The sequence below is a fragment of the Amphibalanus amphitrite genome, unplaced genomic scaffold (assembly GCF_019059575.1).
Source record: "Amphibalanus amphitrite isolate SeventyFive unplaced genomic scaffold, NRLGWU_Aamphi_draft 000607F_arrow, whole genome shotgun sequence".
Taxonomy (NCBI): domain Eukaryota; kingdom Metazoa; phylum Arthropoda; class Thecostraca; order Balanomorpha; family Balanidae; genus Amphibalanus; species Amphibalanus amphitrite.
Genome location: NW_024882101.1, coordinates 282,388 through 296,724, shown reverse-complemented (window position 1 = coordinate 296,724; position 14,337 = coordinate 282,388). Strand labels below are relative to the sequence as shown.

Below are 14,337 nucleotides of genomic sequence, written 5' to 3'. Positions count from 1 at the left end.
GAGCTGCTGTTCGACGTTTGATGAAAGTTACACTGGACAATTGACTGAGCGAGTCGTGCTCAATACTCGTAAGTCGTAGCTGTGTTTTCCACTCTGTTCTTCAATGGTGTGACTTCGATTGGCCACGGCCTCTGGTATCGGTGTATCGCACTGGGTCCAGAATCATGGCATCACTGATCGCCGTTGCCCGTTTGATCCCATCGTCCTGCCGTAAAATGGCAAATAACTGGCACACCCCACATTGAAGTCACGCAAGATTGTTTGGTCCGTGTAGAATAGTCCATAAAGAACCTAACAACCCCCTCCCCATCCCCCTCTAGTAGTTTCACCGCCGTATTCTCGGTGATATTCTCGGTATCTCGCTCCGTATTCCAAACAGTTCTGCCGATTTTGGTTTGGTCGGCCCACGTCAAGGGCACTGGCAAAGAAATCTAAAGAAACGTAGAGTAATGCCTTCATGTGGCAGCATTTTTACCCTATCGAGGCGATATGGCAGTAGTTTACATTTAAAAGTCGCGAATGTCTGCTGCGGTGTTCCGTGTTTTGATAGCTGGTTTCTTTCTTTTATATCTTTCTCTGAGGTTCGTATTTGTGGTTAACTGGTTACTCTGAATGTCGAAAATGCGTTTAAGTTAGTAAATTTCCTTTCCCTCCGTTCTTATTTTGCAGAAATCGTGGTCAAAAGATACCGGGATTGCCTATCCGCGCCATTTATGTAAACAGTTGTAGTTTTGTGTGCTCTAGGTTGAGATGCAATTTGCCTAAATGTTTTAGGTTGTCGCATTTCTAAAAACAAGGTTTTAAGCTGCCATCCAAACGTTTACCCTTTTCCGCTCATATTTCAATAAAGGACTTGCTTAATTTTGGTTTGGTCACAGTCAGCAATGAATTTCAATTTCAATTTTACATTCTATGAGTAATGAGTTCTTACGAGCTTATGAAAACCCCAACTTTTACTACTTAACTATTTTGAATTGAGATAGTTTTTATTTCAAAAATTATCATAATTCATTAATACCGTCCCTCAATCAATCATTAGAATTGCATTTGCGGAAAAAGAAGAGGGATGACCGATGAGCGGGAATGAGTAAATCTGTGGCATATTTTGTAGGTTTTTTTTTAGGTTTGTGTGGTTATATTGTGCTGTAATAATTGAAAACCATTCCAATTGATGTGTTTTAGCATGAAGTAGCATGTGAAAGCTAATTAGCCCCATCACAAATGCTAGGTTACATCACATTTTTTTCACTTTGACCTGCCCAAACCTTGTTTTTACCTGCCCAAACCTAACCTTCTCAACAACATCAACAGCCTTCAGACTTAGCTGTCCTACCTGTGATTGAATTCAGTATCTAATCTAAAAGATAAACAAATGCAGATTTTTCCATGATGAAACTTTATCTAACTATAATTATTGCACAAAACAATTACCTAAGTGATAACTTTCACCAACCATTAGTAGTTGGTACCATCCCTCAATGTATATAATACACATGCATCACAGTCAATTCACATCAGTGATACAGTATGTATTTAGTCAATCTTTTTGATCACCCTTCAAATTAGCAGTTAGATGATGGATGGTGTGGTAGTAAAAAAGGGAAAAAAGAAAGGTTATTTCACTAGAAGTTAAATAGTTATGACTTTTCCTGTCTAGGCAGGTGGCATTGGAGAGATTTCAGGAAATGGTTGAAGGAAACTGGAAAGATTTTAAGTTCAGTCATTCCATAGCAAGCTGAAGTCTGTGCGACACATCCTCACAGGAACCCCACCCCCACAGTGTTGCGGGTCGCCATGTCGGTGGCGACGGGCGAGTCTCCGAAGAGCTCGCTCTCGTGCCCGGTGATCTCGGCCTCTGTGACGATCGACCAGCTGGACGGCAAGGGGAGCGTGCTGCGCTCGGCGCGCCACCCGACCGCCTCGCTGTCGCTGTGCCGCAGCGAGCAGCGCGAGCTGGTGCTGCTGCTGCAGACGGCGCGCCAGCACCAGATCAAGGTGGTGCTCAAAGAGGTGACGCTGCACCGGCGCTTCCTGCGCGAGGGCAAGGCCACGCTGGTGGTGCGCGGCCAGCAGCTGCGGCTGCTCGTCTCGAACGCGCCGCCCGCGCAGCTGCTCACCTTCCTCCGCGTGCTGTCGGCCAAACTGGCGCTGCAGACAGCGGCGGGCCGGCCGGCCTGCGTCCGGGACCGTCTGCTGCGGGCGCCGGCCGACCGCAGGCTGGACGAGGTCAGTCCGCTCACCGCCGACCAGCTGGGAAAGCTGCAGGGACAGCAGGCGGGCGGCCAGCAGCCACAGCAGGCGGGGCCGGCGCCACTCACGGCACGGGACACCAACGTACCGGCGGCGCCGCGGGCCGGGAAACGGCCGGCCGCCGCCTCCGGCGCCGAGAACCAGGTACGGGTGAGGAAGGTGAACGTGAGGGATTTATGGGGGTGGGCTGTAAAGGATCAACATTTCTGCCTTCTGGCAACATTATTAGATGTCGGAGAATTGATTTATATGTAAGTTACAATTTACATGTTAGATAGGTATCGGTTACTTATGTGTGTCTGTCCTCAGGCGAAGAGGCCGGCGAAGGTTCTGACCATGAGTCAATTCCTGAACCCACTGCCCATCACCAAGGAGCAGCGCGCCGTGCTCGAGGTGGCCACCAGCAACAGAAACGTGTTCTTCACGGGTTAGTAACGAGTCGAGTCTTAACTCATTGACACAGACTACGGAGCATAAATGAATTCTCTTGAACACTTAATCATTTCGAATATTGTCACTGCCACCTTTCACTGGATGTAGGGTGATTTGCATCCGTCTAACTCATGCTGCGTCCCCAGGCGGCGCCGGCACGGGCAAGTCGTTCCTGTTGCAGCGGATCATCTCTGCCCTGCCGCCGGAGAGCACCTGGGTGACGGCCAGCACGGGCGCCGCCGCCTGTCAGGTGCAGGGCGTCACGCTGCACTCGTTCGCCGGTCTGGGCCGCGGCACCGCCTCCCTGGAGCAGTGTGTCGAGCTGGCCTCCAGGCCGGGCGTGCTGCAGCACTGGAAGCGCTGCAAACACCTCGTCATCGACGAGATCTCCATGGTCGACGCCGACTTCTTCCAGGTGGGAAACGCGTACCGACAGCATGACAGTCGAGCTAGATGTTTCCTTGAGCTATTTCTCTTTAGCATAGAATTCACCTGACTGCACAGTGTGCTAATATTACCTAAGCTAGTTAACTGACTAGTGCCACAGTTAGCAGACTAGTACCACTGTTAGGTAATATTACGTAATTTTACCGAAGCACTGCTTGACGATTTGCTGCCTGTTCATACTGTCGGGCTTTTTCCGGCGTGCCGTCTCAATCTCAACTTTCTTAAACCATACCGTCTCACCATATCACGGAGTGCGTTCGCACCGTATTCCGTCTTTGAGCTTTCCGTCGTCTGATTATGTACGCCGTCTGACTTCGTGTTCCCACCCTGCTCCGTCGGCAGAAACTGGAGTACGTGGCGCGGATGGTGCGCGGCAGCACGGCTCCGTTCGGCGGCATCCACCTGGTGTTGTGCGGCGACTTCCTCCAGCTGCCGCCGGTCGTCGCCAGGAGCGACAAACCCGGTACGTGGCGCTGTCTATCACAGGGCGAACGGCGTGGGACGGACAAACCCGGTATGTGGCGCCGCCTGCCGCTCAGTGGGAGGCGGGGATCGTCCGACTAGTGGCGCTGATCGCGAGGAGTGACCGCTGAGGCACGGCTGAGGACATCCAGTTTTATTTGTCAAAGAAGGATCAAGGAACATAGGGCCGGACTACTGTTCTTTTTTGTATCTTGCTTACTTTGTAACTTGTTGTGTTGTGTCTGCCTACCGCTCGCTTACATATTTAGCTACTAATCTGGAAGTTGACTAAATTTGTCATATAAACTTGACATGAGCTGGCGGATTGGAGATTATCTCTCCATCTACCCCCACATCGGCAATGAATGTCTTCCTCATCCCGCAGGCTCGAGCGGCTCCTCGTCAGGCGGCGGCGGTGGCCGGTTCTGTTTCGAGTCGGATGCCTGGACCCGCTGTATAGATGTGACGATGGAGCTGCGGCAGATACACCGGCAGGACGACCCCGAGTTCATCCGCATCCTGCAGAACGTCCGTGTCGGCAGGTGAGTGCCTTTGTCCTCTGTCGTAGAAGTCCATCAATTCATAATGGTACTGAGGACTTATCCGTACCCCTGAGTAGGACGTGGACCCATGGGTCATGACTGAGGGGTGGGAATCTACCTGCATGTCTGGTTCCCGGTACTCGCTGGTTAAAGTAATATGCGTTTCGGGCGCGTTATTCGGTTACGTCTTGTAGTGCATCCCGTATAGAAGCTGAGGATATCGGTCTGCTACCTAATCAATGTTGACCTCTGCCGCTTATGGATGTCGATGAAACGATCTCTGTCGATGACGCAACCTATAGTGAGAAGACCGACATTCTGTGATGTCCAGTCTTAGCCCGACTGTAACTATTCGTCAGAAAATCTGTGTATGTTCACTGTTTCATCGTCTCCCTTAGATATCCACTGACGTCTGTTCGTACCCCGCTAGGTGCACTGAGGAGGACGCCCGCCGCCTGGCCGCCACGGCCACCAACTCGATGGAGCTGCCGGCCGGTATCGCCGCCACCCGGCTCTGCACTCACCGGGCTGACGTGGACCAAATCAACCAACACAAGCTGGCCGCCCTCACAGGTCGGTGGCGCGCTGCCGGATCGCCACTCAACGGTCGTAACCGGGAAGTTTTAGTAGTATAACCGAGCTTTCGTCCGGAGACCCGATTACAAACTCATCATCTTATTACCATATCGAGAGACTCGAATCTACCCGCGGACCCTTTGCCTCAAATGAGCGGCTCTAGCTAGCGTTTACTGCCGCTGCCTACCGCCCAGACTACGATATCTCATTTCTGGCCTTTACATAGTTTTCATTTGACCAGCCCGCAGCTACTGAGTCTCATTTTCACGAGGTTAGCTATAACATCTCTCAACGTATGTACCCACTGACATTTCTCATATTCAATCGCGGGGCATATAAAACTCATCCATCTCCTCCCCTTCCCTTGGTAGCCAGTACAGGAGAATTCACCCCTCTCCCGTTCTCCCTCCATAACCAGGTCTGGAGCGTCAGTACCTGGCGGAGGACTCTGTCGGTGCGTCCGCCACCGTGCTGGACACGCTGACTCCGGTGGCCGGCCGGCTGCGGCTCCGACCCGGCGCGCAGGTGATGCTCGCCAAAAACCTGGACGTGCGCGCTGGCCTGGTGAACGGCGCGCGCGGGGTGGTGGTCGGCTTCAGCGCCGGCACGCCGTTCGGGGGACAGACCGGTGAGTGGGCTGACCTGGCGGCAGGGGGGGGGGTGGCGCTGGGACGCGGGCTGTGGGCGTGATATAGAGGGAGCAACGGTCCGGGGCTAGTGCGACCACTGATAAGCCCTTCAACTTGTAACCCTTCACGTGGGCCCATCAGTGGCTGTTGAAGGGCTATCATAATTCGGGATAGGGTCGTCAGGGCCCGATATATTTATAAACAAAAATTAAAACAGTGTGTATATAAACAATGTCTAAACTATCAGCTAAGATCGTTCGACCAGCGCTCCTTCAAAGTAGTTCACCATGAGCATCAAAAACTATTCGCTGAGCGTTCTATGACTTCAATTAACGTCAAAGAGTGGCATTTTCTCCACGATTGGCTCAGGACTGGAATCTGATTAAAGCGAAGTTGCTCACTGAACTGAACCTTGCATGGTGGTACTCCTTCCCTCACAATGTCTAGTTTATTGTGTTCTTCGGTTTCTGTGAAAACCAAGTATCAGCCGACTGGTTAGCTGTTTTGTCGCTGTTCCCAATCCCGCGTCCTTTGAAACAATGCCAATCGAAGTGAGCCGCCCTATTAAAAGTTTCGTGGCGCGCGGAGGTGGCTGGAAGTTGTTTGATACAAGTCCACCTTGTTTTCGTCCTGGGTAACCGACACTGGACTGCAGCGCGTCAAATATGAGGCGCCGGCTTTTTGACCGTTTCGCATTCTTAGGTATAGGATCAAAGGCTGTCCGGTAAGTTTCTAATGTTTGCAGTCGCGCTTCTGAGAATAGCTGCGTATTACTCGCTTCACGGAACCTATCAGCTATCACCATATGCCATTCAGCTAACAATCAATGACGAACTTGAATTCAGTAGCCCGTGCAGGTTTCGGAAATAGATGCGCTTGCTTCAGATTACGTTTATGTACTGAACATAGTGTCTTTCCACCCGATATTGAACTCATAAAGACGTTCGGTTAGCGTACTCGCAGTCACGTTAGTAAATAAATGTGTGCAAGAGCCTGTGCTGGATCGTATACGGGCATTGCTGCATTGTCGCTCATTGATCTATCTCCGAAACGGAATTGATTTGTGTTTACGATGCAGACATGTTGTTCACATCAGTCTTGCGGTATCTTATCGACTTTACATGGTGCTCACTCTCGGACTGAAAAGGTCATGTTTGTCTGGCTAGATTGTCTCGTCTTATAGTCTGTCAGCACTCTATCGCCCAGAATGGTGCTATTATTTCACTTCGATTGCAGTATCTGTCGTAGCTCGAGTGAGGTTTCCTTACGAATCGGCTGCTGCCTTACCAACGGCGAACCAAAACCTAAAATGCGAGACCACGAAAAACTGTTTGAAAGTGTGACGACATATGCTTAAAGATGATGTTAAAGTAATCACACATCTTAACCTCAGCATTCACCGAGAATTAGATCTACCACGTACCCAAGCTGTTTTTACTCATCGTGTAATGGCACTGAAAAGTTGAGGACAGCGTACTCCCATTTATGTCATTTCATAGTACTGTCTTTGTGATGTACAGCCCTCTGCAGACTGCGTGGTAGGTATTCTTTTTTCGACAAAACCGAGAATAACTCAAAGACTAAGTTATCGGTCGGTCGGATCTCATTGCATAAAGATGCGCCATGCTCCACTCCTTTGATTGGTTTTATCACTGAACGAATTATACAACTAGTGTAGCAACAAAATGCAAAAGTTTGTTTTGGGGGCAGATATAAACTTTCTTGTATTGTTGCCAAACTAGCTGGAAAATGTATACCAAAATAAGCCCAATCTAAGGTGCGGAGTCTCGCACGTCTTGCTGTTACGTTTTCCGAGTGGCCAATAGCATAGTATTCGCGTTATTCCCGGTTTTGTCGAAAAAAGAATACCTACCACGCAGTTTGCAGAGGGCTGTACGCAGTTCTGGCCTCTATTTCCAACTGTGGACAACGATCTGGTATTCTGTATGGCATCTGCTTGAACTACCTCCAACTGTGGAAATATGTTCAATTATTTTCCTGGAATTCGTCTGATATGTTTATCTCGGCGGTTTGGCTCACAGCCTTGGAAGCCGTTATCATCGTTATGTTAACCAGTAGGCGTTTTCGTGTTCTGCGAAGAAAATCAGTTGATTTAGTTCGGCGATATCTGGTGTCGCACCAACATTGATGGAAAGCTGATGAGGCCCCTTGACATTTGCTGGGAGCCGCACTCGCCATTGTGATGCAGATTTTATTTTCCTTGACGATGCTTGCGGAATTCATAGGGGGCTAGTAATGTGCTCAACTTCCAAAGCCGAATGGTTATGAAGGAAGTTTCTCGGAAAAGGTTGGATCACTCAACCATTCATTTTTATAAGTAATTTGATTTAAAAGGCATCGTTTATTTAGACCCGTTGGTAGATATGATATCATCGGCATGGTAGTTTCCTATGGTGCTGTGAATGGAATGGCCGAGTGTTTGTTTTGGTGTCATACCGGTGCCCAAAGGAGAGGCATATTTGACCTGCGTTTAGGGAGCGTTTGTTTTTTCCATGATGGTTTCAGTTTTTATGGTTACGCTTTGCTGTGAGATTGCAATATTCATAAAACGACGAATTGTTCGCAGCTAGCACCACAGATTGCAATTATTTATCTCAATTCTGTTTGCGTCCCGTTACCGGAGTCGATGAATAGGCCCTGATTTAGTCCGTCAGAATTCACTGGTCGTCTAGGTTTGTCTCGCGGCTGATTACTGCCGGCGTTTTCGTGGCGTGATGACGGCGGGCAGCACACAGCCGAGCCGACTCCCCCTGTGGACCGCCAGTCTCGCAGCGCGCGGCGGCCCCTCGGCCACCCGTCGCCGCCCGGATATACGACTTGTTTTGATTCCGCCCGCTCCAGCGGACGTGGTGGCCATTGTTGGCGTGCGGCCCTCGCCGCTCCGTGCCGTTCCGAAGTTGCCCTATGCCGTCCGCCGCGCCGGTGCAGTGGGGCCTTGGTGCAGTGGTGACCATACCGCCCGACGCCTGCCGACCCGCCGCCGAGCGCCTGATGTGCTCTGGTTACGTCTCTCTTTGTTCCGGCGGCAGTCAAATGATGTCGGTGCTCCCTGCGGCGCGCATCTGGTGCGGATAACTAGGCTCGTTGGCGGGTTTATCTGGCCCTCTGAGACGGTCCGGCGGCGGCCGCGGAGTGATTTCTGCAGATAATGTCCGGTTTACAGTGGACATTTCGGCGCCGCCGGCTGCCATAAGCTGTGATTGGCCGTCAAGGCGTGACCGCGGTCCGTGCCGATCCCCCGGGAGTCAGTGGGATAGACTCACTGACTGAACGACTGGGGGCGAGACGAGTTCATAAGGCACTGCTCTGTCCATGGGGCAACGCGGGACAAAGTCTCAGGGGTGCATGGATGCTATCTGTGTACTCATTCATCCGGTAGTATTGATTCACCTGCATAGATTTCGATAGAAAATGGATATCGGCAATTCATATGTATTGATTATAGGTTATATGGATCCATTTGTATGCATCGGCAGAAGACGAAATATATGGCGAATCGGCATGTCTCGAGTCAGTTGTTATTTATAGCATGTTTAGGATGATCGAGAAGTAAAAGTTACCAAACCAAGAGCAATATGGTGGACTTTGTTTGATTATATTTACCCTAGCATCTTGGATCACTCTAGGATCTGGTGAGCCCCGCTTTCTGACCATGAGAAAGATCTAGCCAACAAATGTCGCCAATGGCGGCGCCCGCAGCGAGCCCCATGTGGGCTGTTGTGCTACAGTGTCCTGAGGCGGGCACCTCTATCCCTCCACCAGCTTCGATTTTGCATCTTTGAGGTTACCTGGTACGTTGATTTTAATGTCTTTATGTCTTTTCATGTGTCAAATATACCTTTTGGTTCACTAGGGGACGATGAGGGACTTTTCTAGCTTACCGTGATAATGCTCTTGAAGGTATTTAATCAAATCAGCCCTGAGCTCTTAACAGTAATTTTACCCGACCGCAGTGCCTGTGAAAGCCGTCTACTGTAAACCCCGCCACAACATTTCGCGGAGACTTTACTATGGCCTCTGGTCTTTAATTGAGCTTATTGAAGCAATTTCTAAATAGCCGCTGCTCACTGTCTGAGCAGCTTGCAATGGCCAATTACATGCGGTGCCCATTCGAGCTTCAGACAGCATGCAATGGTCGCGAAGGGGGCTGCTTGTTCCCCGGGCTCAGAGGGTTCAGTCGGTACGACTTTGTGTTACTGCCGCCCTTAGGAGAGAACGCACCAATCACAGATCGGACTATCCCACTTCCAAGCTATGTGCGGCCCTTCCCGTTAGCTGACGTCACATTCCACCAGCGCAGCCATACTCAGACAGTCAGCCGGTGTGACGCCAGCGCTGGCGTGTGACGTGTTTGGCCGTGTGGCCATTATTTGTGTGCTCGTCGGGCGGCGCCGGCTATTGCCCTGATGGCCCCGCAAGCCAGCCCCGTATCGGCTGTGGCCGGCCGGGCTGGGATGACCAACCGACCGGTGTACGAGGTGTGGCTAAAAAGAAACCGGACTGCTCGTGCTGACCATAATGTAGGGGGCCCGAATACTAGCGAGACACTGGACATTAATCTTTATCATATTGTCGTGATGTGTGCCATACAGCACCTCGATATCGCTATTATTCTCCTTTCCACAGCTCTTTGTTTTATTGATGACGCTGACGCTGGTCACTCCGGTCTGGATGTCCTCGACTGATTCAAAATGGGTTTCCTTGACGATGTTTTTCATTTCAGGGAACAGCCAAAAGTCACAGGGAGGGAGGTTTGGCAAATAGGAGGGTGCTTGAGCACCGCGACCTGCTTTTCGGCAACGAACTGCTGAACGCTAATGGCAGAATGCGCGGGAGCGTTGTCGTGATGGAGCACCCAGTTCTTGGCTTCCCAGAAACTCCACTTGGTGCGCCTGACTCGTGAAATGAGGCGTCCCGGGTCTTCCTTGTAGAAGTGACTGGTCGACTGTGGTACACCTCCAGCACGAACTGGCGGTGAACGAATCCCCTATGATCGAAAAAGACGATCAATGTCATCTCCACTCTCGACTTCGACATGCGCGCGGACGTTGATGGACCTCCAGAGTCCAGACCTTGGGGTCATCACCGACATCCTCACGACCAGTGCTGAACCTCATAGGCCATTCAAACACTTGCATGTGACACATGACTTGCTCCCCATAAACAGCCTTGAACAGATTCAGCGTCTCTGTTGGACTTTTCTCCAGTCTGGAAAGGAACGTGATGTTCCCTCTTTTTTTTCGAAGTTTATTGTAGAAGCCTGGCGATGACAAGGCCGCCGAACATCGATAAAACAAAGAGCTGTGGAAAGGAGAATAATTGCGATATCGAGATGCCGTTTGGCACACATTACGACAATATGCTAAAGATTAATGCCAAGTGTCTCGCTAGTCTTCGGGTCCCCTAGTTTATGGCCAGCACGAGCAGTCCGGTTTCTTTTTAGCCACACCTCGTAGCTGGTACAGAACGTCTCTGGCTGCATCACACCGGGAGCGTTCTCACTCGATCGGAGCAGACGGTTCTTAACCCTTATAGAGACGGTTCTTAACCCTTATACATTGTAAAACGAAGCAGGAATGGAAACGGTGATAAAAACGAAAGTATAGTCATTGCTACGCATCTACTACTGATCAAAGCTAAAATAATCGATTAGATTTGCTTTCGAATCAAAATTAGCTTGGTCTCCTTCCCTCGCTGACGTGTTCCTTCAAGAGAGTAATTTTTATTCAGCGCTCGACTGTCGGTAGTTTGGCCTGCGGCGAGGTGCCAAATGGCTCTGCGGGAAATACACCCCGCCCACGTGTTGCTGTGATTCTGGGCACGTGCGTTTACGCAGCGGCCACCAGCACTCCCGTGACAACCCACGGCCTCCCTTCGATGGCCTGTTTTCTCCACGTGACATCATTGCAGGCGACTGGAGAGTCACCCGCTGACCGGTGTGTGCACGTGAGCGTGCGTGTTTGTTTTTAGTCTGACCAGTGTATGTGACGTCTACGTGTTTCTCTCGTCTGACCAATGTACAGTACGTGTGCGTGTTTTCTCTTACCTCTGTGTGTGTGTGTCTGTGTCTCTAGCCTTTGTGCGTTTTATGTTCCGTTTGGTTATTGCACCCTACGCTAACCATCGCTCGTTCTCTGTGTCTTACAGAGCTACCCGAGGTGCAGTTTGCGTGCGGTGTGCGGCGCGTGCTCACCCCAGAGAGGTGGACGGCCCGCTCGTCCGGCGGAGCGGGCACCCTGTGTCGCCGGCAGCTGCCGCTCCGACTCGCCTGGGCCTTCTCCGTCCACAAGTCGCAGGTGGGGAGCTGATAGCGCTGCCGGACAGGGCTGGGCTGGGTATTCATGACCTTCTCATGAGTTATGTTTGTGGGTGGATGGGCTAGACTGTTCACTGAACTTTCAAGTACCTATGTGGAGTACGAGTAGCTGACCTACGTTACATGACAAGCTGAAGTGGTTATTTTGAACGTATGGGTTTTGATGACATTTAGGGGCCACTGTTGCCGCGATGCTTACTTTGTGACATAATTATCTTATCAAAAGGTTGCCTTAATACGCGTCGCTTATCATTGCAATAATATTAGCGACAACCCGTCGTTACGGGTTGGCTGGTCACATCCATCCCTGTGCATCGTATCCGGGAAGTGTTTTATGCCTCCCTCAAACCCACACGTCTGGACAATGCAGAACTGGTAGCCGCTTTAACAGCGCTGGCAAACGCCAGCAAGAGCAGAATATGAGGCTGGTTAGCGATCGGGCCGTTATTCGAACGTCGCATGAACCAGAAGCATGTGCTCCCAGGCCTCAGCGTCTGTGCACTGTCCGGCGGGTCGCCGCTCTGTCGCAGCGTTCGACCGCCGCCATCCTGCCCTTTGTTTTATCCGCTAACGGAGCGGCCCGATGCGACGCGACCGGGGCGGGTCCTGTGTCAGCGGCCGGTGCTTTTTGCGGGCGGTGCGCCGCGGCGGCCGACTGTTTTCCACCGCCGTATTGTGTGCGTGTCACGGACGGCAGCGCCCAGTCAGGCTTCGGCGCTCCGCGCAACTTTGCAGGCCGCCCCAGACGCTCCTCTCGGACCAACTGGCGATTTATGGCGCTCGGCGCCGTTCGAGGTGAAAGCCGTTGATTTTAAGAGGGGTGGAAACGAGGAGGAGTCGGTCACCCGTGGTGCTGTGAGGGGCCTGGTGGTAGTGGGTGGGGAGAGGGAGGTTGTCTGGGGGGAGGAGGTTGATGGAGTGGGCCAGTTGCGGTCGGTGGGTGGTGGCGTAGCCGAATGAGTGATGAAGTGGAATAGTTTGGGAAACAGCTGGCCAACCCTCCCTTCCTTTCCCCCTCCCTGAGGAGCTGGAAGATTTACCCCATCTCTGCCTGCTATTGGGAAGGGAGAGATGTCGTAAATAACTAGATGCAACTGGCTGGAATCTCTCTGGGAGAGTTGTGCTTGGTTCGGGGACCCCCACTGTTCCGAGAGGACATGTCGGAAGCATCAGCAAACAGACGTCTTTCGCCTGCCGCCGAACGACCACCCAGGGAACATATTTTACTCGCAGAGTGCACTGTCTCCGAATAAGTTATGGTCTTTGATAACGTGACCACTGTCTCATCTGTAGATTTATTGTGGATACAGTTGGAATAATTGTGTGAAGTAGACGTCTATTTTACTTTTTAATAAAACTCTTTTATTCTCGCCTGAAGCGAGCCTTGTCAAAATTGTCGGTTTTAGTAGTCGTATAGTCCGACATATTTACTTGTTATTCTGATGATGGATGTTTGAAATGTTCCATGTGTGTGACGTATGACCCTATCTTCCCGACAGGGTATGACACTCGACTGCGTGGAGATGGCTCTATCGCGCTCCTTCGAGCCTGGACAGGCCTACGTGGCTCTCTCGCGCGCCAGAAACCTACGCTCGCTGCGCGTGCTCGACTTTACAGCGGCCTGCGTGCGCGCCCACCCGGCCGTGCTGAGGTTCTACGCCCGGCTCCAGTGTGTTTGACACGGACCTCGGGACTAGGTCAGTCTGGTGGCCGGTCAGGTGACTTTAGCAGAAGACCTGGAAATCCCTGCTGGAGTCGATGACCCAAGCCGTGGGTCTGAGGCGGTCTGGCTGCTATGGCGGCTGACCGGTACCGACTGACCCGGTACGGCTTTAGGATAATTTTCGCTGGCGTCGTGACGCTACCGTCTCGTAGTTTTTGCGTGCTTAGTTTTCTCTCATTCACTGTGATCTTTGATATTTCCGGTATCGTAGTCTTGCCAAACGCGAGCAAGCTCAGGATTTTGAAACGATTGTCACGCTGTAGCGATAGATAGTTTTTTACTTAGATCTCGGCTGATCTCTCAAAGTTTGCATTCCTAGGAGCTGAAGTGATGCCGTCGCTCGTTGTTACCTCAGCTGTGTCACTCTTCTTTAATGTGTCGTACAGCGGCGGGCGGGAGCGACTATCGAAGTGTGCATTTAGCGTCATGTGAACGTATAGCTACATCGTGTTTCAACTACCACTTGGCACGAATTCTCAGTAACAACGAAGTTCATCACTCAGGACGTAGCACTCAGCGCCAAGACGCTGGACCACTGTAGCGTGCAATTTTGCATGAGTGTGTTCAAGCGTCATGACCTTTTTATCTCTCTGACTTTTGGTACGACCTTTCGACACAAATATAGTGCATGGAACGCGCCTGTGCTCCGATAATGCCAATCACTGCTGCGATGCGTTATTTCCGGTACGTCGGGAACCGGAGATGGAATCGGACTGCCGTAATGACAGCGGTGGACATGTCATGTGCTGGCTATTCGACCGGCAGTCTCATGCCTCAGTGGAATAGTACAGAGTGCCGACTGTCTGTTATTATGAATGCCAGTTTCGTACCTTACTGTTTCTGAGATAGTCAAACGCGTGCTAGTATTGTCATTCCGGTCGTCATCCACACGGTGTTGACGTTTGGCGGTATGCACGCCTTTTCTACACCCATATGTCA

At 51.2% G+C, this 14,337-nt stretch overlaps 1 protein-coding gene across 1 annotated transcript; it reads left to right on the top strand.

The window, feature by feature from the left end:
* The first annotated feature begins 494 nt into the window (after positions 1–494).
* LOC122394727 (ATP-dependent DNA helicase PIF1-like) lies at positions 495–14,036 on the top strand. Its single transcript, XM_043391828.1, has 10 exons — positions 495–581; positions 1,781–2,394; positions 2,560–2,677; positions 2,829–3,097; positions 3,472–3,592; positions 3,977–4,133; positions 4,564–4,706; positions 5,128–5,337; positions 11,507–11,655; positions 13,175–14,036. Exons 2-10 carry the CDS (start codon positions 1,795–1,797, stop codon positions 13,352–13,354), a joined length of 1,947 nt encoding a protein of 648 aa, XP_043247763.1. The 5' UTR covers positions 495–581; positions 1,781–1,794; the 3' UTR covers positions 13,355–14,036.
* Positions 14,037–14,337: the final 301 nt, after the last annotated feature.

What these genes read in the sequence shown, in the direction of transcription:
- LOC122394727 (XM_043391828.1), top strand. Translation starts at nt 1,795, where the DNA reads ATGTCGGTGGCGACGGGCGAGTCTCCGAAGAGCTCGCTCTCGTGCCCG. An exon ending in CAGAAACGTGTTCTTCACGG is followed by an intron (nt 2,678 to 2,828) that starts GTTAGTAACGAG and finishes CTGCGTCCCCAG; the next exon opens with GCGGCGCCGGCACGGGCAAG. An exon ending in TCTCCGTCCACAAGTCGCAG is followed by an intron (nt 11,656 to 13,174) that starts GTGGGGAGCTGA and finishes TCTTCCCGACAG; the next exon opens with GGTATGACACTCGACTGCGT.